This window comes from Echiichthys vipera (genome assembly GCF_963691815.1).
Source record: "Echiichthys vipera genome assembly, chromosome: 4".
Classification (NCBI taxonomy): Eukaryota; Metazoa; Chordata; class Actinopteri; order Perciformes; family Trachinidae; genus Echiichthys; species Echiichthys vipera.
In genome coordinates, this window is record NC_139829.1 from 9,235,412 (window position 1) to 9,259,111 (window position 23,700).

General features: G+C 41.7%; 1 protein-coding gene across 5 annotated transcripts in view; it reads left to right on the forward strand.

Annotated features, from left to right (window-relative positions):
* The window catches only part of camk2b1 (calcium/calmodulin-dependent protein kinase (CaM kinase) II beta 1), a 77,416-nt gene extending 53,760 nt beyond the window's left edge, over positions 1–23,656 (forward strand). For 3 of the 5 annotated variants that reach the window (XM_083913208.1, XM_083913210.1, XM_083913211.1), the window contains 10 exons: positions 3,358–3,426; positions 6,143–6,187; positions 9,253–9,301; positions 13,610–13,699; positions 14,334–14,477; positions 15,679–15,858; positions 16,801–16,876; positions 16,968–17,062; positions 17,894–18,127; positions 18,787–23,656. In XM_083913208.1, the coding sequence (XP_083769334.1) occupies positions 3,358–3,426; positions 6,143–6,187; positions 9,253–9,301; positions 13,610–13,699; positions 14,334–14,477; positions 15,679–15,858; positions 16,801–16,876; positions 16,968–17,062; positions 17,894–18,126 (981 nt within the window). In that variant the 3' untranslated portion in view covers position 18,127; positions 18,787–23,656. The remainder of the gene's footprint in view (positions 1–3,357; positions 3,427–6,142; positions 6,188–9,252; positions 9,302–13,609; positions 13,700–14,333; positions 14,478–15,678; positions 15,859–16,800; positions 16,877–16,967; positions 17,063–17,893; positions 18,128–18,786) is intronic. The other 2 variants (XM_083913209.1, XM_083913212.1) reach the window with 2 other exon arrangements.
* The last annotated feature ends 44 nt before the right edge of the window (positions 23,657–23,700 follow it).

Here is a 23,700-nt window from a genome sequence, read left to right on the forward strand (position 1 = left end):
TTTTTTCCACACACCCACCACCTCTTCTGCACCTCTTCCTCCTTTGTTCTCCCTGTGCACTGCTTTCTTCGCCCACCTTGAGACCACCTGTGAATACTTTGACCCACGTACCCATTGTTTTATTAAATGGTGAATATGTGATCTCTTCTCTACATATATCCTCAAGGTAAAAAATATCAGCCGTGGTCTTGCTGTCAGTATGGAAAATGGTTTAAATGTTTGGCGTTGGAAGTCAACAGTTGTCTCCAGCACTTGTGAACCTTTGCTCAGGACTGCTGTCATCATTTTTGAACCCCATCTACAGGACTGTAAGGGTTTTTCTCACCACAGACACACATGATGCAAACGAAATGTATTAGAAATGTAGAAGCTACGATTTCTATGATGATTCCTGCATTGTTGTCTTTTGAGCCATGCCATTCACTCACCTGAAACTCAAAAGAAAAAGCTGTAAAAATGTCAGACAACTGACATTCCAGCCTTTATATAGGCCCAAAAAATCTGCAGCGTGGGAGCATTTAGGATATCTACAAAATGACCAGGGAGTGCTTGTAGAAGATGGATATCCAAATTGCAAAGCTTGTTGTCAAAAAAGTGACCAAACAAAGGGTCCAACACTTCAAATATGTTCCAACATCTTTGAGATAATCACCAACCTCTTTGTGCTCATGTCAAGGTAAAAAAAACAAACTACTAAGCTGCACCACAACTGATTAAACTGGGCCAGAGTTGTTCCCATGATGTAAGTCCAGTCCTATGAGTACGTGCTGAACCCTCTATTTTCAATATAAGGAAGGGTGGCTTGCATGTCATTTTCCTTCCATTTTGTCAAATAACAAATTCCCTGATTAATAATCCCACTAATCGTGGTTCTGACGTCCCTACTAAGACACATCTCACACACTAGTCATTCATTTGGGGGAGGAATACATTTCCTGAGGCCGCTTTGGTTGGTTTAATGTGTGTGTGTGTGTGTGTGTGTGTGTGTGTGTGTGTGTGTGTGTGTGTGTGTGTGTGTGTGTGTGTGTGTGTGTGTGTGTGTGTGTGTGTGTGTGTGTGTGTGTGTGTGTGTGTGTGTGTGTGTGTGTGTGTGTGTGTGTGTGTGTGTGTGTGTGTGTGTGTGTGTGTGTGTGTGTGTCGTTCTGTCAACTTATTGTCAGCTAACACCAGCTTTTATTTCCTAGGCTGTTTTGTGTTCGTATGCATTGCTTTGTCTCTTTGCACTTGTGCCTGCGGATGTATATGCTCTCTTCCTCTCCTCTCCTCTCCTCTCCTCTCCTGAGTGAGCCCAGTGGCTTAAAGAATTCATATTACACAACCATACACACATACACAGACCTTAGTTGACTTTCTCTCCATCCTGCAAGTCAGTTTGTCAAATGGTTACCTATACTGTAGCCTGAAAAGTAATGATCTATCATTATTAGGGCTGAAGTCAACCAAAATTCTACCGACTCTTCCACCAATGAATTGGCCAACGGGCAATCTGCATGTTTTCTCTAGGTAAACTAAATTGATGTGTGTCCACCAAAGTGTTTCAAGGGTATTTACACTCGCTGCAATCACCGGCAACATGACGAGGCGCTGCACGTTTGGAGTTTTTTTCTTGCAGCTGAAAGTTTCAAAGTGTTTAACTTAAAACACTGCGCTCGCCACTGACTGTCATCGTTTTTTACACAGCCATCCAATCACGGTGGAGGAGGGGGCGGGAGATATATTCTACCACAAACAGAAACTGTCCCTTCCTACGTGTACAAGTGACATTTTCGACTCCTGCGGATTTTCACAAGATCACCAGGCATTAAAAAAAAATATCCAAGCGCTCTGGCTGTTTCTGCTGGGATCAAATGCTTAACTGGACACACGCATTATGAAAGTAACACCAGCGATATACAAGAGCATATCAACCAACCAATTAGTCAAACGACCAGAAGACGTCAGCCCTAAACAATATTCATTTATTCTTGGACCTCTTTCTTAAAATCTTCCTTTTGTCTAATTCAGGTAGGAGTGCCTGTGATAGGATTCAGTTCCCCAAGCGTGATTAGCTTTAGAGCTGGGTGGAATTCTCTCACCTCTTTGGCAGATTTCTTCCACTTCCTTTTAACATTCACACCATATTAAGGCTTAATGTGGCTTTAAGTAATCCATGACTTCTCTTGACCTATTTTACTGATTAGTAGGAAATGCTTTAGGTGTAATAATGATTACATGATTCAGATTTATGAATGACTTCTTATAGCGAATCACTTTGGTGACTCACTTCCGCACACCAGGTCCCATGAAGCAACTTCAGGTTAATATTTTTCCAAACAAGATTACAAGCAATTGAATGAAGATCCAATGCAAATATCATTATGCAGGGACTTAAGCTATAAAGGCCTGGCTGCTCTTTGATGTGTGCTCTTCAAAGGAGCATTTGATCGAGACTAATAAATGCGTCTCATCACGGCCACAGTTGTGATGTGGAATCAGTAAGCAGCAGAAGTCACCAATGACAACATCACACCTCACATGAACTCTCAGAATTACAAATCAGTCTTGTGAATAAATGTTTGAGGTAACCCACAACTGCTGCTGCCTGCTCCACACATCTATGTTTATCTTACTGTGCTTGTGGGGACCGTCAGCTACTGCGTAATCATTATTTTCCATCTCTTAATTAGACATTTTCCATTACAGACCTATTGCAAACTAAGGCCTAATTCCAAAACAAGCAGCTTGCGTTTCATTTAGGAAAAGTGTTCATTTCATGGAAAAGTGTTGTATATTGAGAGTGTTGCAAAAACAGAGCAGTTTATAAACATCAGTGACTTTTTTTTTTCATTTGATTTATTTATTTATTTTAGTTCCTCCATGCATTGCATATTCTTTTTTATTATTAATACAGATAATCTTTGCACATTTTTATTATTATTATTAAACATTAAGGAGCTTCCAGTTTCTGTCGGACGGAGGGAATTGGGCCTAAAAGTGCTAATATATAGTCTAACTATGCTAATGGATTTTTTTTTGATAAGGTGTTTCACAATTGACCACAGTAGAGGTGGAATATAAATGTTTGGTTCAGTAATTCTGTCTTAAGGTGGAAAAGAAGGAAACCTTTTTAGGACTTTGACTCAATACCATTTATTGTATTTGGGTGGCAGGAGGCCTTAACCTCTTCACATATTCAGTGTCTAATGCCAACTGAATGTATGTGACATTTAACTAAAAAGATGTCACATAGATGCACACACACACACACACACACCCTCACGCATGGATGGACATACACACTCACAAACCCACCTTTTGCTGTTGTTAACACTCTTGTTGTGTCTCCTTCCTTTCCTTTCCTCTCCTTTTCCTGCACAGCCCCAGACAAACAGCACCAAAAACAGCATAGTCACCAGCCCCAAAGGAAACATCCCTTCACCTGCTCTGGTATTTACCTCCTAACCCTCCCACACACCCCTCTCTTCTTTATATGTGTGTTTGTTTATCCCACCACCCGTCAGTCCTTCATGACCCCTATCTTCAACCCTACCCCACTCCCCTACTCCTTCACTTTTCTCTGTTTTTCCTCTCTGTACATCTTTGTGATTTGTGGGTCATCTTGCCCGCTGCGAGGGCCACGGCGGTCGGGTAGGTCTTAAGCCAGCAGGTGGTGTCAGGAAACATTTCCCCCATGGCCTGCTGGGACTGTCAGTGTGATTTATCCTTGCCTATGTATGCCTCTGTAGAAAATCAGTCCACCACCGCAAGGGCATCACAGACCAAAGGTCTTCAGGTTGTCCATCCAGCCAAACATCACACACGCTAAGTTCAGAGATAGATACTTCTGTTGAAGGTGTGAAATTAGCTTATTGGCTGGATGGTTTTCAGCCGGATTTTTTTTTGACAGAGTGATTAGAACCAGAGAAGGTAAAATGACAGTTTTTTTTGCCTGTCCATGCATTGATGTTAGCCCCAGTCCTCCCTGCATATGTGCAGACACACTATCAGAAGGGCTTGATGGGAAGTTTATGCACTGGGAGTGTACAGAAGCGCAACATGGATTAAAAGAGGTTGAGTTTTTTTCTGATCTTTGAAGGGAATAGAGAGTGGGAGGGCGCCTGTGGTCTCCATGCTGTTGCTAGGGACTTGAGCTCGTTTCTGTTTAACCATTTGTACATTAACTAAGAGCTGCCAGGTCATGGAGAGACACGTTTACATGGCCTTCATTATCTTAACTTGAAAGCAGTTTGGTGGGGCTGACGGGAATCCTAAATTTGCACATGTACTTAAATGTGTGTGTGGCTTGCCTCTATTTACATAACACAAGAGACCATTTAAATTAAATAATGTGACTTATCTGTGCCACTGCAACATCCCTGTAAGAGCAGCAGTGTTAATGTAGAGTGAGTGGGGATGTGTAGCGGTCAGCCGCTTCCCCTTCTTGAGGATGTGACACCATCAGCACGCCCCCTCCTTCTATTCTGCAAACCCCAGGTACTTTGTTCTCACTCATCACCATTATCATCATCTCCCAAGTTGGCGCCAGTGCCTGTTGCCGTGGGTAACGGTTACCCAGACAACGCTGCCATCATCACCAGAGAGAAAGCTGATGATTGGTCATCACTGAGGTGTCACTTCCGGGGGGGTCTGATTTCTAGAAAAGGGAGAAAATATCATCGTCTGTATTCTGAATCATCAGTAATCAGTGCTTGCAGTAGAAGTCGATGAGGAGGCGCCACTGTGGCGTTTGTAAGGCACAAAGTTCAAGTACCAGTGCTTTGAAGGGGCCACTAATTGTGCTAAAAAAAGATAAGAGCCATAGACGTTTTATGCAGAAACTGTGATATAACATGCCAGAAGGAAAACTGTAACTTAATAGTCCCCAACAGATGTGGGGGATATGAGACCGATATCGATTTTAGAGGAGGAAAATGAACAGATTAACGATATGTGGCGGACGAATGCAAATCAACCTTTTCTATGTGGATTAAGCACTGATTTTTGCACCAATATGACTTTACAGAGGTACTGAGAAGGCTGCTCTCCTAAACAAATAACTTCATTAAAGAATATTTAACATTATTATACAACACCATATTACATTGTCTGATAAAATAAAGAAGAAATAAAACTAAAATAAATAGCTAAATAAATATTATGTCCTGTATTGGTAAGTTGCAGACCATTTAAATAAAGAAGAATAAATAAAAATAAAAAAAACGTTTCACCAACACCATTTCTAAATCGTTTTCTGCATTAGATGTTCCGTAAAAAAATGGTTTTCATATTGGGAAACAATATAAAACAATACGGATAGGAATTTGATTTGATTTTCTGATTTAGTTTTAGCAGCAAGATTTAGAGAGGGTTACAAAAGTGACATGGCCGATCTTGTGGAGTGACAAAAACAGCAATTTCAGATTGATTTTCCTTTAGAAAGATCCCGAATGATCAGCATCTGCTCGCCTTTTCTTTTTGAGACGCGCGTGAGGGAACAGAATGACCCGTTTGCATCTTGTCGGGGGCACCAGTGCCTTGTAAGAGGTTGAGGCTCGTGTTTATCTGTGTCAGAGCTCATTTATATTGTATGAGCTAGCTGATATTCTCTTAATTTAGATTTCTAATTCTCTTGATCCTGTACATATTTGCATCATGTAGGGCATTGGAGGCAATTCCAATGATGCACGCACAGCAGGGCAGTGCCAAAAAAAAAGAGTACCCATGTAAAGCAAAACCCTGGATAAGGAAATGTTGTTTTCAATGCTGTCCTTTCCTCAGGCTGTGTACATATTGTATCTGTGTGTGTGAGAGTACTGATGTGCTCATTGCAGACCCTTCACCCTGAGTTACAATAACATCTCTGACTCCAAATTACAGTCTTCAGCTCATCCGCCCACTCTGTCTCTTTGAAGGGTTCTTCCCTCTCTCCTTTGTCAACCTTAACAAGCACTTTCTTTTCATCGAACATTCATATAACTGTCTTTCTCATCTTTCTTTTTTTTTACACTTGATCCTTTTCTATCTGCTTTTATGTCACAATCTTGTCTCTTTCTTTCCCTCCCACCCTCTATCTCCCCCTTTCTTTCCTTTCTCTTGTTTATTCCATGTTTCTCCATCTCCCCTCCTCCTCCTCCTCCACCTCCTCCTCCTCCTCTTCCTCCAGGAACCTCAGACAACAGTCATCCATAATCCAGTGGACAGGACGAAGGTATACATGTATCACTCCCCAGTCCTGACCTAACTCTTTATCCTCTTTGTCATTCTCCTCCTCTTCCTCATCTTCTCCTGATCCTTCTTTTCATCATGTGTCTGTGTGAACGCACCATGGCATTGGTTTACTAATGTGTATGTGTCCGCATGTGTGTGTGTGTGTATGTGTGTGTGTGTGTATGTGTTTGTGTAACCTTGTTAACCAGTGTAATCGTTCTGAGAACGTTCCAGCACACCCAGCGACAGTTTGATTTGTCGGTTGCTGTTTGTGAACATTTAAAGTTGGCTCCTCCTCCTCAGCCGGGGAAAGCCTTAGACCAGATTCAAATATTTTCAGTGCTCTGTTAGCCATTTTTGTTGCTCCCTCTTGGATGTGTGTGTGCTTACCAGTCTTTGGTGTTTTGATTCTTGATTTTTTTATTTGTTTCAAATGCAAAAAAATGACAAATGAATATGTACATAAACAACAGAAAATGTGCAGGAAAGGTGACAAATACCATCAGAGGGGCTTGAACTAGGCACTCTCCAGAAACAATGATGGGGAAAAAAGACACACTAGTACGTAGATAAGCATGTATACCCAAACAATAAGTAGATGGAGTTAGATTCAATTATTACTTATTAGTCTACTGTTCATACAGATAATCGGGATAAAGTTGGGGAGATAAAAACAAACTTTTAATAGCTTTCTTAAATTGTGCATGTCGAATATGGGGTGGCAGAGTTTTCCACATCACTGCAACTTATTTGAAATATAAGTTAAGGGTCCTACTCAAGGAACTGTGTACAAATAAAGCAACCTGTCGTTGGTTAATGTGATAAACACTGATGATGACAGACTGGAGAAACAAAGGTAGAGATGGATGAGTCAGATGTACAAAGTTGATCATTCTTAACGCTAGTTTCTGAAGACGGAAAATAGAAACCTTAAAAAAAAAAATATATATATATATATATATATACACAGTGCTTACGATCTTTCACCTGATCATTTTTTTTATAGAAATTGACACTAGAGGCTGACATTTTTTTCACAAATCTTGTGGGGCACGGCACTACTGTAGGATCTGAGTCAAATTTCACTGTTCATCAAAGTGTAGGCAGGACGGGAATCAAAACAACAATAGATTCATTTTTATATAGTCTATGTGCAGTTCAAATATGAATAAAACACATATTTTCTTTACTTTGAACATATTGCTAGTTGCTTCTTGTCTTTTTTGAATAATTTTTTATTCTCTCCTGTCTGTCCTGGTGTCTTCAAAAGAAACCACAACACGGGAACGGGATGAGATGGAAATCATCCTTCCAGGATGTAAATAGCGTTGTTGTTTTGTTTTTTGTGGGAATTGGATGGGACAGGAGGGACTCCCAGATACAGCAAAATAAGAACATTCAGACAGAGGGCCTGAATACAGACACCACCTCACACTTCTAGTGGGTCATAAGTGATGATTAAGAGGGATTTTTTTTTTGTCTGTACATCTTTTTCTATTTAAAGTAAAACCCTACTCATTGTGCCTTTAAACATATGCAAAAACAAGATATTTCACTAGATCCTGCACTCTATCACTTAGCTTCTCAAATGTAGTGTAAATGTGTCTGTAGGTGTTTTAGAGGTTGTACATGAACCTGCATGACTTTGCTACACGTGAACTGAAAGTATTTAAGAACAATGGTGCTTCATTGCCTTTTTTATGTTTTCCCAGCAGCAGGCTAGTTTAAAGCAGCTTACTTGACATCTAGAACACTTGCTCGCTTTGTTTGGTCCATCTGGGCGTGTGAGAACAAACCTTGATGCTAACTTTGTACAGGAAACAACCCAAAACATGAGGATTTATGAGTAACCAAAGCAGTCTGTGATGCTTTGACATCCTGGTATTGCATAATGAATGGAGGGCAAGCCCGGAGTGCAGGTTAAATAGGTGAAATGCTTTAATATATGGGCTGAATGAACGTAGCATTAACGTCATTGAGGGGTAATTACAGCAAAGAGCACAAGTAGGTGTATCATGTTCATGCAGGTGACAGCTCACCTGTAATGTGGCAGGATGAAACAACGAATAGGATGCTAAATCTCACAAGAAAACTTCTCTATGATTCAGACCAAAGAGAACTAACGTGTGATCACACTTAATATAATATTTCTAATATTTGAGGGCACTTGCCAGAGCTCTGTCCCTCACACACATACATACACACACACACGCACACAATTTTTCCCTTCACTTGTTCCTCTTCTCCTCAGGTAACCAGCTGCTCTTTAGAAGGCCATGAAACCACATTTGTTCTCTGTGCTCACGGTGCTGTTCGTGCAAACGTGCAGTTCTAATGAGGTCGCAGAGTCTCTAAACTCTCCTCTACATGCAGGGAATTTAGGCCCATTTCATCTGCTAATTGGATATCATAAGCCGACATTCTTCTGGTGGAAAAAACCTGAGTAGACAAAGACAGACAGGCAGACAGAAAAGGTTAGATGGATAGATCGCACCATCTGAGCTGAGTTTAAGATGACAACTCATTGCCCTATGAGAATCCTTTCTGCGTGCTTCCATTGTTAGAATAGACAGATGGAGCGCATCCCACCGAGATTCCGTTCGTTTCACCAAGAGACGAGAGAACCCTGTGGAGGAAAGACATCACTTGTCCACATGGAGTGATGCACATACACACAGGAAATGAAGAAGGAAAAAAGAGGTTTCAGGTCAAGGGTAGAAAAGTCAAACATGAAATGACTGTTGACACGGTGGCATAATGAGCTGCTAGGATGATGGGTTTGCTGGCATGGTTTGAATTTTCAAAGGTTTGATGGTTGTGACACAATAATACATTAACAGCGTTGAGCAAAACTGGGATTTTGTCTGGCATCGGTCTATGAATTAAAGCCACATTAATCGTGTTATATTTGGTGTAATAAGTTTTGGTTTTGTGAGGATTTGACATGACGAAAAAACCCGCCCCCTGCTGGCCCAAGTTGTGACTGTGTAAAACAAGTCTTTTCATCACTCCTGTGATGTGTGTTTTCATGTGTTCTCAAACTGACTCTCTATCTCTGATCTCCAGGAATCCTCAGACAGCAGCAACACCACCGTGGAGGATGAAGATGTGAAAGGTAAGACAGCAGAGATACAACAGGGCAATAACGTGACAAATCACGAAGCTCAGAAAGGTTGAACTGTTGCTGAAGGTCAGAGTACTGTAATTGTTTGTTCTGCTGCAGAGACGCAGTGAACAACCTGTGAAGCTGCAAAGCTCCCACCATGAGGTGCCTCATGATCATAAATATCACATGAGGCAGACAAGTCATTTTTTTGTCCCACTCCTCCTTCGATGTGATTGCACGGCTGCGTAAAAACTGACAGTAACAAGCCGACGTTTTACCCTAATTTGAACATTTATCAACTCTTGCCGACCAGAAAAAAACTTCAAACGCAGCGCTCAGCATTAATTAGGCGCTCAACGCCTCGTCACGCTGCTGCCGTTTGGAAAATAGCTGGCCTCAGGAAAAAGGCCCCTGATGGTGGATAGTGACAAGCTCTGCTGTTGCTTAAGTTACACGTGTGAAAATGGACTCTTAAATTCTCCATGCAGTAAAAGTTGTTACTGTAAACTTTTTTCTTTATGAAATTGGGCACAGGTGATTTTTTAAAAGCTTAGTGATTACAGTTAACGTTGGGAAAATCCAGAGGGCACACAGTGCAAAGAAGTCCTCTTACAGCTGGTGCTCAGCTTTGCACAAGCTTCTTCATTAATAGACAGCACTATCACACGCCTCATTGTGGTTAGGCATTTTGATGCAAACTGTTGAAAAACTCTGGTAGGACTGGCTTTGTGTCTGCAGTGGCTTATTAGAGGATTTTTTTCTTCCTCTATGAGATGTGTTGAATTTCCTGACCGGATGAATATTTGTGTCAATGTGATGATTAGGGATGCAATGAATTATTATGTACATTGGCGATTATTATCTTGATTAATTGATTAGTTGTTTGATCTATAAAATGTCAGACAATGGGGACAAACGTTGATCAGTGTTTTCCAAATTCCAAGTTGTCGTCCTTAAGCGTCTTATTTTGTCCACAACTCAAAGTTATTGAGTTTACTATCACAGGGGAGGAAACAAACCAAGAATCTGGCATCAGAGAAATCTGACTTTAAAATAAAAAAAAAATACTCAAAACGATTAATCAATTACCAAAAAGGTTGGCAATTAATTTAATAGTTGGGAATGAATTGATTAATCTTTGAAGTTCTAAATGTGATTGACCATTTTTAAAAGCTTACAGGTTTAAATTGGAACAAAAAATGGCTTAATTACTTCCTTTTTTAAATTTCCGTTACTGTGTAAACACCAAAAAAAGCTGTTTTAATAATTAGATTATTCTTTGTTTAAAAGTAAGAACAAGACTTGAACCTTGTGTGGTACAGATTGTGTAAATGTGACTCTCAAGTTAGTCAACTGGCCGATAGCTGACCTCTTACTGACCCCTCATGGAGCCTGGCTGCACTGCTTTTTTAGTGTCTTAATACTGAGAAACACACACCTCCTAAATACCAACATGCCTGAGTGGGGTGTCAGCTTTCTGTGTGTGTGTGTGTGTGTGTGTGTGTGTGTGTGTGTGTGTGTGTGTGTGTGTGTGTGTGTGTGTGTGTGTGTGTGTGTGTGTGTGTGTGTGTGTGTGTGTGTGTGTGTGTGTGTGTGTGTGTGTGTGTGTGTGAGTGTGAGTGTGTGAGTGTGTTGGCACACGTGTGTGTGTGTGTGTGACCGTGCGACTTTGTGTTTGCTCCGGCTTATCTATGCCAACACACTCAAACACCCCTGTTCTCCACATCCAAGATGAGTACAATGCGTCTAAATCGGGTCATTGAATGTATCATTTTGGTGCCAGGCGTACAGGACTGAATGTTCGCTTCCATCTCCTCCTTCTCCTCCTCCTCTTCCCCATAGAGACTTTGCTGCGATGTCACAAATTCCCTAGCAACCATGTAGGTCCGCAAGAGAAATTAACTGTGTTGCAAAGAGTACTACAATTATCAAGTAGCGCTTGACTAGAAGTACTCTTATTTTACTGGTATCGTGCTCACTTAATAATGTGCTTAGAGTTAAAGTCACTGAGTCACATTTTGAAAGGAAATCTCACCTTATACATCTCACAATATACATACAATGCAGAGGTAAAGTGCATATAGTAAAGATAGATTCCTCTGTCTCGTGTTTTCTGATTGAGTTGAATGCTAACTTCCTATAATAATGGGCAATGACTTTGTCTGTAATCAATAAACAATCAAATAAAACGGCGACCTCCTCATCTTTGGCACCAGGTGTTCTAGTCAGTATAATGTCTCTGAAAGAAAATGAGATAAATGGAAGAAAGGACTTTTCTTAAATGTTCCCGGACAAAAGGACCAGCACCGTCAGCTAGATTTATTTGGAGGTTTTGATCAGTGCCACGCTGTTAACTGTCTTTCTTTAGCACCAGTCTCTTGGGATCTAACCTCTATTCCAGAACACAAAGGAAACATTTGACTTTTGGCTTCATTAAGAAGTTGAAAGTAAAACAGCTTCAGTATAGTCATGAAATTTACCAGGCGTGTAGTTGAGATCAAAATGAAGGCAAGAGTCTGAAATGGGTGTGATCTGAGCAAAGGGGCAAGAAGTAGGGAGGTAGGAATGAGCGTTGAGGCCACTGCCCTCCCACTTACGCCCCTCGCCCGATTTGGTGTAGCGGCTGATGTAATCCCAATGCAAGATGGGAAAAAACTACTCTTGATAGGAGAAGCTAGCCTAAAGGAGCATTGTGTCACCTGAGTACCATTCACAGCCCCAGGCTCTACTGTACTTTCCCTGTACACACAGTGAAAGGTATGCTCCCCTACCCATCGCCATCCCTTCCAAGGTCCCACATTGGAGCCCAACCACTCCACCTCCCTTTCAGGAGAAGGCAAGGGCAGCCTTGCGAGAGGGGTCGGGGCCAAAGGGGGTAGGTGTCTAAATTTAGCCCTGGTGGCAGGAAAACAGAGACGGAGTGCCCAGAGCGGCGTTTAAAAACCACACCGCTCTGCTAGCGCCACCCTTGGATCGCATTAGTCTCGCACAGCAGTTTTTAAGACTCTAAAGATACAAACCTGCAGATAGCACAGAGAAAACTACAAGAGCCAGGTGAGTTCCAGAGGAAGGGGTGAGTCGTGTGTGGTTAGTGGAATAGTTTAGGACATGTCGGCCTTTGTAGGATCTCGTCAGGTCAGCGAGTGCTCGACAGCTGGCTTTGTAACCCAACACCTGTGCAGGCTCTCGGAGCATTTGAGCACATATCTGTTCTGTTGCTCTCCAATACTTTTATAGTAGAGAATACCTCACACAGGGTTTTCTTTGGGCTGCTTGTCGTTAATCTACAGTTTCAGTGTTGTGAGCGATCATTTTTCACGTCAGGTTAGATTTGTAGCATTTCTTGCTGTTGAACCGCTGATTGTGAAGTTCTTCTGTGGAATTAAGTGCTAATTGATGAGATATTTCTCCACTGGACTTCCGAATGATCACCTATCAATCAAACCGCTGCACGGCTAACCTCTAATTTTCCTTTGGATTACCTGTCAATTTTGAGAGAAGGAAAATGTATTGATGCAAATATTGGCTCTACTGTGTAGACGAAATTCTTTCTCCTGCCATCTATTTTTTTTTCCTGCAAAGGACACTTTCTTCCCCTCTATCTGTCAGCAAGTGTTCATGTGTTGCGTTTCCCTTTTCTGTGCCAGCTGATTAAACAGACGAGCGGTAATGAGTAACATCCGACTCTCATTATCACGGCCATCACCGTTGTCATCATCCATCCTGTGCTAGCTCACTACCAAGACTTGGTAAATGGACTTGTACTTAAACATTATAGCAGCTTTGTAGATATCTGACTACTCAAGGGGCTTTCACACTACTTGTCACATTCATCCTTTAACGCAGATGGCAGTGGACATCTACAGACCATGTAATCTAACCATTCACTGCACATTCACAGCACAGGGAGAAAATCAGGGTTCATTGTCTTGCCTAAGGACACTTTGTCATGTGGACCGGGGGAGCTGGGGAACGAACTGCTGATCTCTCAGATGGAGGACAACCGACTCTACTACTGTGCCACAGCCTTCCATTTTAAGTCTCAGTAAAACCCCAGATGCAGCAGCTACGGTTGTAAATCCTGCTCTAATGGAGCCATCCACAAGGATAACGAGGAATAGGGTGTTGTTTTTTGTTTTTTAATGTGGCGACAGAGGGCTGGGATTTCTTAGAGCGGGAAAAGTTTGACTAGTTTTATCATCTTGTATTTTCTTTTGGGGGAGGGGGTTTGCGCAATACTGATTGTCATCTATCTTCACATTCATGTTTGCTTTTTGGTTTCTCCGTATGTGTGTGTGTGTGTGGGCATGTCATCAGGGAAGAGCTTAGACAACAGCTCACTTAAGGCGCAGTCCAGCACAAGCTCCCAGCCAGATAACTCTCAGGGTCCCCCAGCTGCCGCGTACTGTAAGTCAGCATGGCCCCGCCAAAAGCAGCCTGTAACACACACACATTCACTTGCTCTACTAGCAATTCACCTTGGCTTAATCCTTTCTTGTGTGTCCCATTCAGCGTCCCTGCATGTATTAAAAGCATACATCTGCCGCCATTTAGCACCACTAAATCCCTCTAGTACCCCGACTTATTCTGGGCTTCTGGACTTCCTCCATTAGAGTCAGCACCATTCCAACGTCTTGCTATCAGACCGTCTAAAACATCCATAACAACATAAATAGTAAAAAACTGTAAGAGAGTGAGATGCTTTGTAGTATCTCAACTCCTCTATTCTCCCATCCTCCCTCCTGTTCCACCCACGCCGTGTGTGTTTAGAATAAGTCGTTGTCTCCTTCTCATGGACGTACGTGGAATAGCAACACAATTCTCCTCCATGATAATCTGTCTAACATTGTTTTTCAGATATTTCCAAGCATGAGTTTGTTTTATGTTCCCCTTCACTGTCTGTGAGTCAGATTTGGTCTCCGAAAGCACCGTAAGAGCTCTCTGAGACTAGGTTTGTTCATCTGAATGGCCGCAGTGGCTTTGGTCAGACTTCCATTTAAATGTGCTGTCTCCCATGTTCCTCCCTCGCTCCTGAACTCAGCTGCCACAAAGTTCGCTGACCTGCTGGGCTCAGTGCGCAGGGGCTCTGGGCCCATATCCGACGGGGAAGGTAGATCCAGCACTCCGCCTCCCACTGCCCTCTCCGCCCCCTCCCCTCCACACACCCCCATCGTCCCCATGCAGAGTAAGTAGGAAAGAGCAAACCGGGCGCATACAGCAGACGACGGGTGGAAGGGAAAACATGAATTTGGCATCTCCCCTTCCTCTGTTCACACGCCAAGATAATTACATTTAAAACCAATCAAACATGGATCAATTCTGTCTAACATTTGTCATTTTTTGGAAAGGACGGAAAAGGAGTAAAATAGCTTATTTCTAAGCTCTACATCGATCACTATTTTATGTTTGATTATAAATGGGTCTATGGAATTCTATTATTATCTTGCATCTTTAGAAATCCCTTTAAAGGTGAATTACTGAAAACAGAACACCGCTCTCCAACTTTTCACATATTGACGTTTTGTCACAGCCGTTGGTGCCTGATACAGACACATTAACACTCTTTCTCTGCACAGGACGCCATTACTTCACTATATCTTCTTAAGTTGAGAAAACACCATTACAATCATCTCAAGCTGCAGAATCAAAATCAATTTTTATGTTTTTAAGTTAAAAGGATAAAGCTGACAATGTTCTATTTTGAACAACAATGAATTGATCCTACTCATAGCCCGCTCATGTTTATTCTCCTGTGCCATAGAGCTCCATTGTGCATCTATTAAACGTCCTGCTGCTTCTCTAAATACTCAGTTGAGCACCAAATGTGTGTTATTACGTAACAAATGCACTATGTTACTCCTGTTTGAGTAACGTTAGTTAGAATCTACAGTGCCAAGCTGAATTAGAGAAATCACTGAGCCCTTGTGCAAAAATTAAACTTTATATTTGTTTCCCCTTGTTATACACATTTTATGCCACTTCACTATGATTGAATGTGCCTGAGTACAGGCCAAATACATAGTCTTATTAAATATAGTTAAAACTCTAACTAAGAATTTAGATGGTAACTGCATAATTTAATTTGAGTTGTAGTATTTATGTTTACATTTCAGACTGTGAAATTTAGTAATAACCATGCACATGAAAGGCCTAGGAGAAATTAAAGGTCTAATACTAAAGGTGTAATTAAAAATCCTTATAAATCTGTTTGAGCAGATTCTTCCTCCAAGTGTGAAAATTAGTAATATTGCAGACACTGTGGTTTAAAGTCCTAAAGGGATTTCCTTATTTATTCATTCATTGTATTGTCTTATCTGTTCTTTTGCATTCCTCCACCACCTCCACCCACAAACCCATCCATCCATCCTTTCCTGGACGACACTCAGTGTCTCGGCTCACAGACCTGGTAAGCAGCGTACGCAGGGTGCCGGTGGCCCCAGCGCCCCCAGCGCCCGAGGTTGACGTTGAGCCGGTACATAGCGCCAGGCCCGCCCCTCCACCTGCTCACACCACCTCCCCACCTCCCCCTCACTCCCCCTCCAGCCCTTCCTTGTCTTCCTCCCAGAGTGAGTACCGAGCACGTCCCGCACCGAGCCTACGTGTGGTAGTCTTTTGACAGGAGCTGATGAAATGGCGTTTCAGCGCAGGCCTGTGCGTGAGCAAGCGCATTTAACAGTCAGTGTGCTACGCTTTTGGTAAACAGGTGCAAAGTGAAGCACTTTGTGTTAAACTGCTCTTTTGTCAGTCAAGGTGGAAATCCAACCTTCTGGAAGTGTGTGCGAGCCTTATTAACCTCCTCTTCAGCGTGCCATGGAGAGCACCGCTGACTGCACACGGGTTCATGCATCGTTTTGTTGCTTTTGACTTGTTGTCTTTAAACACTCAGGTGACATAAGGTATAAGGAGATGATTGGTGTGTGCTCGTATTATTATTATTGTATGTGTGTTGAAGAGGTGTTGCCCCAAACTAATTCAAGAGTGACTTGCATCTTCACAGAATACACACTAGGGCTGCACAAGAAACCTTTTTTTCAAATCAACATAGATCAACTTGCGTCATAAACACACCCTGAAAGACACTCTGGGATTTTTTGAGTTAGTTGAAAGGGTATCGTTCTAAAAAATCTGCACTTTAAAATGAAACTATCATTCTTTTTTATGGTCTGTGTTCAGTTCAATGTTCAATTCGATCAATAAAATAACACTGAAGATAATTTCCTTTCTTTTTTCATTAAACAAGCAATTTGTTGCAGCAGAACTGAGCGCACTTTCATTTCTGTTTTATTTATCACGAGTAATGTCCTTGTCCAATCGCACATTGCATTTTTTACTGATATGGTGCAGTCCTAATCCACGCTTAACACAATTAGAGTATTAATTAACACAGTATTCTCAGTGAGTATGAATGTTTTGCCTGAGCATCTGCGTTTTAAAAATCTAACCGCTCTCCATCCGTCCAGCCGCCGCGATTACCTCCAATTAACATCTGTGCCTACTGTCCTCCGCAGTGCGCAAACAAGAAATCATCAAGATCACCGAGCAGCTGATAGAGGCGATCAACAACGGAGACTTTGAGGCATACGCGTGAGTCCCCGCTTGCTTTATGTGGTTTGTGTCCAGTAGTTTAAAGTTGAATGCTTGTCTTCATTAACACGTCCTGCTCTTCCCTCCTCAGTAAGATCTGCGACCCTGGTCTGACTTCGTTTGAGCCGGAGGCGCTCGGCAACCTGGTCGAGGGGATGGATTTCCACAGATTTTACTTTGAGAACCGTAAGATTGATAGATTTGTTGCTATTTGTTGTCATTTTTTTTTAAATCACTACTTGCAGACTTGCTTGTAAATAAGGTCCGTCTCCGTTCTTGAGAGATTTTCTTCAAAGCTGGCGTGATTTTGGAGGTCAAAAGTCAAGGACGCCGTGACTACACAAAACACATTTTTTTCAATAAGCCGAGAATTCCTACACTAATTATGATAAAGTGATGATATTTTATATGCAAAAGGTCAAGGGTCAACTTCACTGTGACGTCATAATGTTTCTCTCCATCATTCCATAACTCAGGAACAGAAGACGAGACATTCGGTCGAAATTTGAAGATGTGTGTGAAAGTTTCACCAAAAAAAAAAAATCACTTAATACATTTCATTAAAGTCTGGACAGTTTGGATGTAAACTGTAACTTGATTGGCATTTTATCTAGTTTATTTCCTGATCTTTTTTTTTTTCCTTGCTTATCTTTACTTTAAATGTCAACACACACACACATCTGATTTGTCTGAATCACAAAATGGGGCTCAAAAATAGAAATTCAGCTGCTGTGTATTTGCTGCTCCATTTGCCCTTTTGCTGGTTGCAGATGACAGAAATAGACCACATCAGTAAATGTTTTCACAGGAAGCATCAAGTGAAGAGAGAGAGAGAGAAAAAAGAAAGTAGAGAAATCTAACTAAAGCTTCATCTTTAAAAAAAAAGCTGGACCTGCCAACGATAGCTGAAGATATTTCACAGCCGCTCCCACATCCACTGAGACTGACAGGCGCTGGAGTTACATTTATACATCACATCACATAGTTTGTTGAACATTGTTCTTGTCATCTTTTCAGTTTTGGCGAAGAACAGCAAGCCCATCCACACCACCATACTGAACCCCCACGTCCACCTGATCGGCGAGGACGCCGCCTGCATTGCCTACATCCGCCTGACTCAGTTTGTTGACAACCAGGGTCGGCCGCGGTCCAGCCAGTCGGAGGAAACTCGCGTGTGGCACCGCAGAGACAGCAAGTGGCAGAACATCCACTTCCACTGCTCAGGCGCACCAGCTGCGCCCCTCCAGTGAGGTATGGACCAGAGAAACTGGGACAACTGGGAGTAAAGTGACAGTAGAAGGTGGTGTGTGCTACTTTTTACAATAGAACTGCTTCTTCTGAAAAGAGCAGTTGCTTTTTGTGTTGGAAATTATTTGTTTAAGCTTCACCTTGCCGTGTGTTAAAAGAACATGTCGTTGTGTGGAGAATTCATAGCGAGCAAGTTGGTGTGTTGATGACATTTCCATCGTGCAGTAAGAAAACATTTAAAGGGTGAAGAAAAAGGGTGATGGCAACGAAAATGTCAAAAAAACTTGAGTCAATGAGATTCAGGAACACCGAAAAAGACAAATTCAAGGAACGGCAAGAGACATGTTAGTTTATGACCAAATTACGCACGTAGCAACTATTACTCTGTGTAATCACGTCCTGCATCCTGCAACCTCTGCCCAAGCGCCCTCCAAATCAGAGTTTCATGAGCCTCCTAAACCGCACTGAACAGACCTGCAGACTAGTCATCGTCTTAAACCCGCCCCACATGAGATGGAGGGTTTTGATTGGTCTGTCAGAGCCTGAAAATAGGCCAAACTATTCCTTTGATTTTAAAAGAGTGGGCTGTACAGATCTCAGTCATAACCCTAACCCTGTCACACGTTTCATTTATTTTTGCGCTGTTTTGTTTTCTTTCTCAGGTTTGAATGGCGTAGCTTTGTCTGTCAGGAGTGCTCTGCTGGAGAGAGCGAGAAGAGAAGGAGGAGGAGGAGGAGGAGGAGGAGGAGGAGTCCAGTGTCGGTTTGGGGACAGGCCCTTCAACAACAAACCCTCCCTCACTGGACACCTCTGTTCAACCCCCAGCATGCATGTCACCTGCCCTACAAAATCTTCTTACAACCATCAAACAAACAGCTCGACTTCCTTCAACCCTTCCGAATTCCTCTTCTTCTCTCCGGCACACTGGGTGACAGTGAGGGAGGGGTGTGGTTCTTTCTTCCTGTTGTCTCTTCCTCACCGTCCCCACAACCCTCTTGTCCTCCTGTGAATCCACACTTGTGTGACATAAACACTGCACTGGAAATACAGTATGTAAAGTTTTAAGTAAAATCTATTATTATTATTATTATTATTATCATTACTATATTATTATTATTATTATTACACATTTGCAATTGTATATGTAATTTGTATAATTCATATTTCTTGATGCCAGTGGTTTCTAGAGTTGAAGGATTTGTTTTCTCTATCTTTTTAAGGAAGCATGTTTTTCCCCATATTAACAGTAACTGTTTTTTATTGTGGCTTTTAAGTGGAAAATGATATTGGCAGTTTTTGTAATTTGCTTCTTGTATGTTTTCTGCGCCCAAACTGATGGTCAACATGCTTTTTGTTTGTTGGTTTTGGGCTTTTCTTTTCTTTTTTTGGAAGGGGCGTGCGTGTGATGGTATGTATGTAGGGTCTTTGTGTGTGCGTGACTGTGGTATTTTAGCCAGACTCATGGTGTGTGCTAGTCCAAACGTAATGTCTACGTACAGCTGGAGGAACTTGTTGCTTTTCCCTTGCTGCGATGTGAACGGCAGGAGGAAGGGGTTAACTGAGCTCAGAGTCTTCTGCCTTAAAACGTGAACATTTGAAACATATAAAACAACAAACGGCACACAATAGAAGTTTTATCGTGAGTTTCCAAATCACCTAACCTGTCTCGTCAGATGGTTTGTTTCACAGAAACATCTGAGAAGGCATCATTGGAAACTGAATGGAAAAGGGCAGGCACTTTCAAAACAGACCTGGCAGGTGATTGGATGGAGAGAGGAAAGCCTTCAGTTCCAGTTTGGAGGAATGTCCCTACTGTTGGAAAACCCATGATCATCATTGAAGTTATGGAGGCTTTGTATGTGCTGTCACTCCTCTTTTCATCCTACCATTATTACAGTGGTTCTATTTGACACATGGAGTCGGTATAAAAGAGGGTAACCTTCATAAGTCATACATCATCATAAAGCTTAGACTATAATCTGTCTACCGCTCACGTTTTCATGGCGCTGAGGACAAACCGAATTTGACCGTTGACCTTAACTAGAGCTACAACAATTAATCGATTAGTTGTCAACTATTAAATTAATTATCAAATATTTTGATAATTGGTTAAACTTTTGTTTGTTTGTTTTTTAAAGAAAAATAGGCCAAAATTCTCTGATTCCAGCTTCTTAAATGTGAATATTGTCTGGTCAATGTCGTTACAGTAATTAACCCACGTTAACACGTCTAAAACTGTTGGGCCCTTGAATTTGAGGGAATTAGCCTTTGAAAAGTCCTTGAATTTGATGTCGGCTGTAAAAAGGTGTGGGAACCCTGTACCTCACCTCAATCAGTTGATTATAAATTTACCCAGAGCGCACTTAACATTCATACATGCATCAACATGGGTTTGATTGTGTCCCCAACACTCAAAACATTTAACTGCCAAGTAAAACAGATGAAGAACTAAAAAATATTTTTATACCAACTTGTGATACAATGAGAGATGCTTCTTATTATACGAAATATTTTGGTGCATTATAATGATTGAAATACATCAAAGTATCATGTTATAATCACAATCATTTAAATAAACCTAGCTGAACCTGTTTTTTGCTCACAGTCACAGTGGCCAGCTGCCTTTTGTCACGGCGCGATGATTCATACAGTATGGATCTCAGCGAGCACTAGTTCAGCCTTGGCCCCAGTTTCCACCAGGAGCCTTTTTTGTTTGTTTTTTCTCAACTAGTGGTGCTAAAAAAGTGCTCGGGGATGGGAATCGCTGTTGGTGGCTCCTACTGTTGCTAGGCAACGGCTCAATACCCGCTTGAAGATCAGCGCGCTTTTCCGGAAAGTTGTGATATTTTTAACTCGCTAAAATCTCACAACAGCAGGTCCTCCTTTTTTCAATCAATGTGACAAAGAAAAGAAGTCAGTGCTCCAAATTGATCCGACCCCAGAGGCTGCGTGACCTTTCTCACTTCCAAAGCCATACTGCAGAAAGCTAGTGCCACTGCCTGTTTGTTTATACAGTGCACACACACTTATATACCCATATCAGTAAAGAAGAATAAAGTGTGGATGCTTGAAGCCTGTGTGAGAGGAGTTTTCCCACCGTACCATGAGTTCATAATCATCTGCAGATGTGAAGGTTTGCCGTGGGCTTGTCTGTTGTCTGGTTCCTCGTTTCAGGCTAGTCCTTTGCCAAAGGGTGCAATATTTGTGTGTGTGTGTGAGGGCATGTACGTCGCTCTCGGCGTGTATTCTTTACAAGTCTGGTGGAGAAACACTGGAGGTGTGTGTCGTGTGAGAGATGGAAGGAGAAGGCTTTATTTCGGACGATGTATCAGTCCCCTGCCTTCAGCCCAGGACTCTTTTTTTTTCATATGTTATTTTTTAATGTATTGTGTTTTTCATGTATTATCAGCTTTCTATGATCTAAAGTGCTTGTGCCAGGGGTGGCAGGATTAATCCGATGGACTTTGCAGCACTGAAAAATCTTTCTACTTTGCTTGTCCACCAATTGCTGCCTTCACATTTTGTCTCGCCCCTATTGGTCAGACCAAGATATTAAAGAGACCTGGCAGTTGGTTTGGTGAATAGTCCTCAGGTTTCTATTTATTTTGAATATTTATTTATTTATTTGTAGTCAATATTTTTATTGTGCTTTTCTCTTTCTTTGTTTTGGGTTTTGTACAGCTCATGCACTTGTGCAAGTACTGTCTATTGTTGTTCAAAGGGACACTGCTCCATGTAAAACAGGACTGTTTTTAAAGGGATAGTACACCCAGATTTGCATCCTGCATGTTTTTCTGTAACGACCAACATGGTGTGAATTACTTTTTATGCTATTTTTCTTCTGCAACTGTGGATTGAAGTTGTTCTTTTTCCTCATTTTTTGCAGTTTTATGGTGTCCATCATCTTCTTTCACGTAGGTCATTACCACTTTGCCAGAGTGGTACATCTATCACTTAAAGCTCATATAATACAGGACTGTTTTTTGAGTGAACTATCCCTCCAAAAGCTCCATCGCCTTGTTCTGAGATGATGAAGCTTTTTTTTTCTTTTTCAAATGAAGGTGAACCACTGGGTCGTTGTATTGTACTCGTGTCTCATCCAGTGACCGTGTTAATGCCTAGTTCACCCTATTCTGATACTAAAAGGTCAGCGGTTACCTGAAGGCGTTCATTCGTGATCGTGCTGACCAGACATGACCCCCCCATCCCCCTCCAAAAAAAGAAGAGATAGCAGCATGTACAGTACAAGTGTTGTTCTTCTGTTCTTAGTGTGTTTACTAGCCTTGAAAATCAATATAATAGGATTCACATATTTAAAACGAGGGAATTCACAGTATTACACAAATGCAACTAACTAGCAGCATAGCTGGCATTTTTATTTGCATGACAGTCAACAGGACACTTGTGTTTTTATTTTTATTTGTTTTCTCATTTTCTACTGAATGCTGGTATACTCAACCTTTATCTATTTTCTCAGCTTTTTGAGTGCATATAACTATTTTTGTCTCCAGATTATATAATGAAGAGGATGATATTGATGACTGTGGCACTGAGGATATTGACAGTGATGATGATGATGATGATGATGTGATGAAGATCATTCGGCATGCTTTTCTATGGGGCTCCGTGTTGTCAGTGCAGAATGGCTGCCTTTTGTACACAGCTGAGATAACACGAGGAGGGCCTGTTGACCTTCAGCACCAAGAGTGAATGGTGCTTCACTTTTAGCCCGCATGTCACTTTGAGGAACAGCACTTGACAGATTAGAGGCAGTTCAGAGAGTGAATGAGCTCCAGCAGGGGGTGCAGTCACGCAAATTAAAGCACAAGCACACACAGATAGTTGGGGCTTCCGATGTAGCTGCACATTAAGTTGACAATCCAGTCAGAGACAACAGCAGTTTATCGCTGTAGAGTAAGACAAAGCTTCCATTATAATTATTGATCAAGGCTGCATAATGATGACCAAAATGGCCGTCCTGATTACAGCTTGACATCATGATATCGATGCATGATTGTTTTCCTCTGTGATTTTGGGGTACGAAATCATCAGAATCGAGACACTTTACATTCTTAAGTAATTCTGTATGAATGATCAAAGCTGACATCCTAATAGAAAATCATTAATTGTGCAGCTCTACATACAGTATAAACTACAATAACTGTCCGGAGGTTACTGCAAGCGCTGGAATGAATAAGCATAATAATAAACTGGAGCCAGTGTGTTCACTCTGAACCTCTGCCATCTTCTTCCTCCAGCCAGTGACATTGAGTTGCACTGACAGCACTGAGTTGGCTTCTCTTCATAGGGTGTCTTTCACTTTTTCTCCCATTCCCTCTGTTTCCAACCTGATTAGATCATTTCTCTGCAGTTGGCTCTTTCTAGGTCCCCTGTGTCTCTTTCTGTCACTTTGGGTTTCTTCTGTATAATAATATGAATCCTCTAGTTCTCTGATTCTTCGGCTTATTGCTCTGTGCTCTTACGTGCTACACGTGTTTCTATAACTTCAAGAAAATGTGTTAAGGTATCAATAAAACCATAATTTAAATAGAAAAGTGAATCCGTCTCTGTGTTTT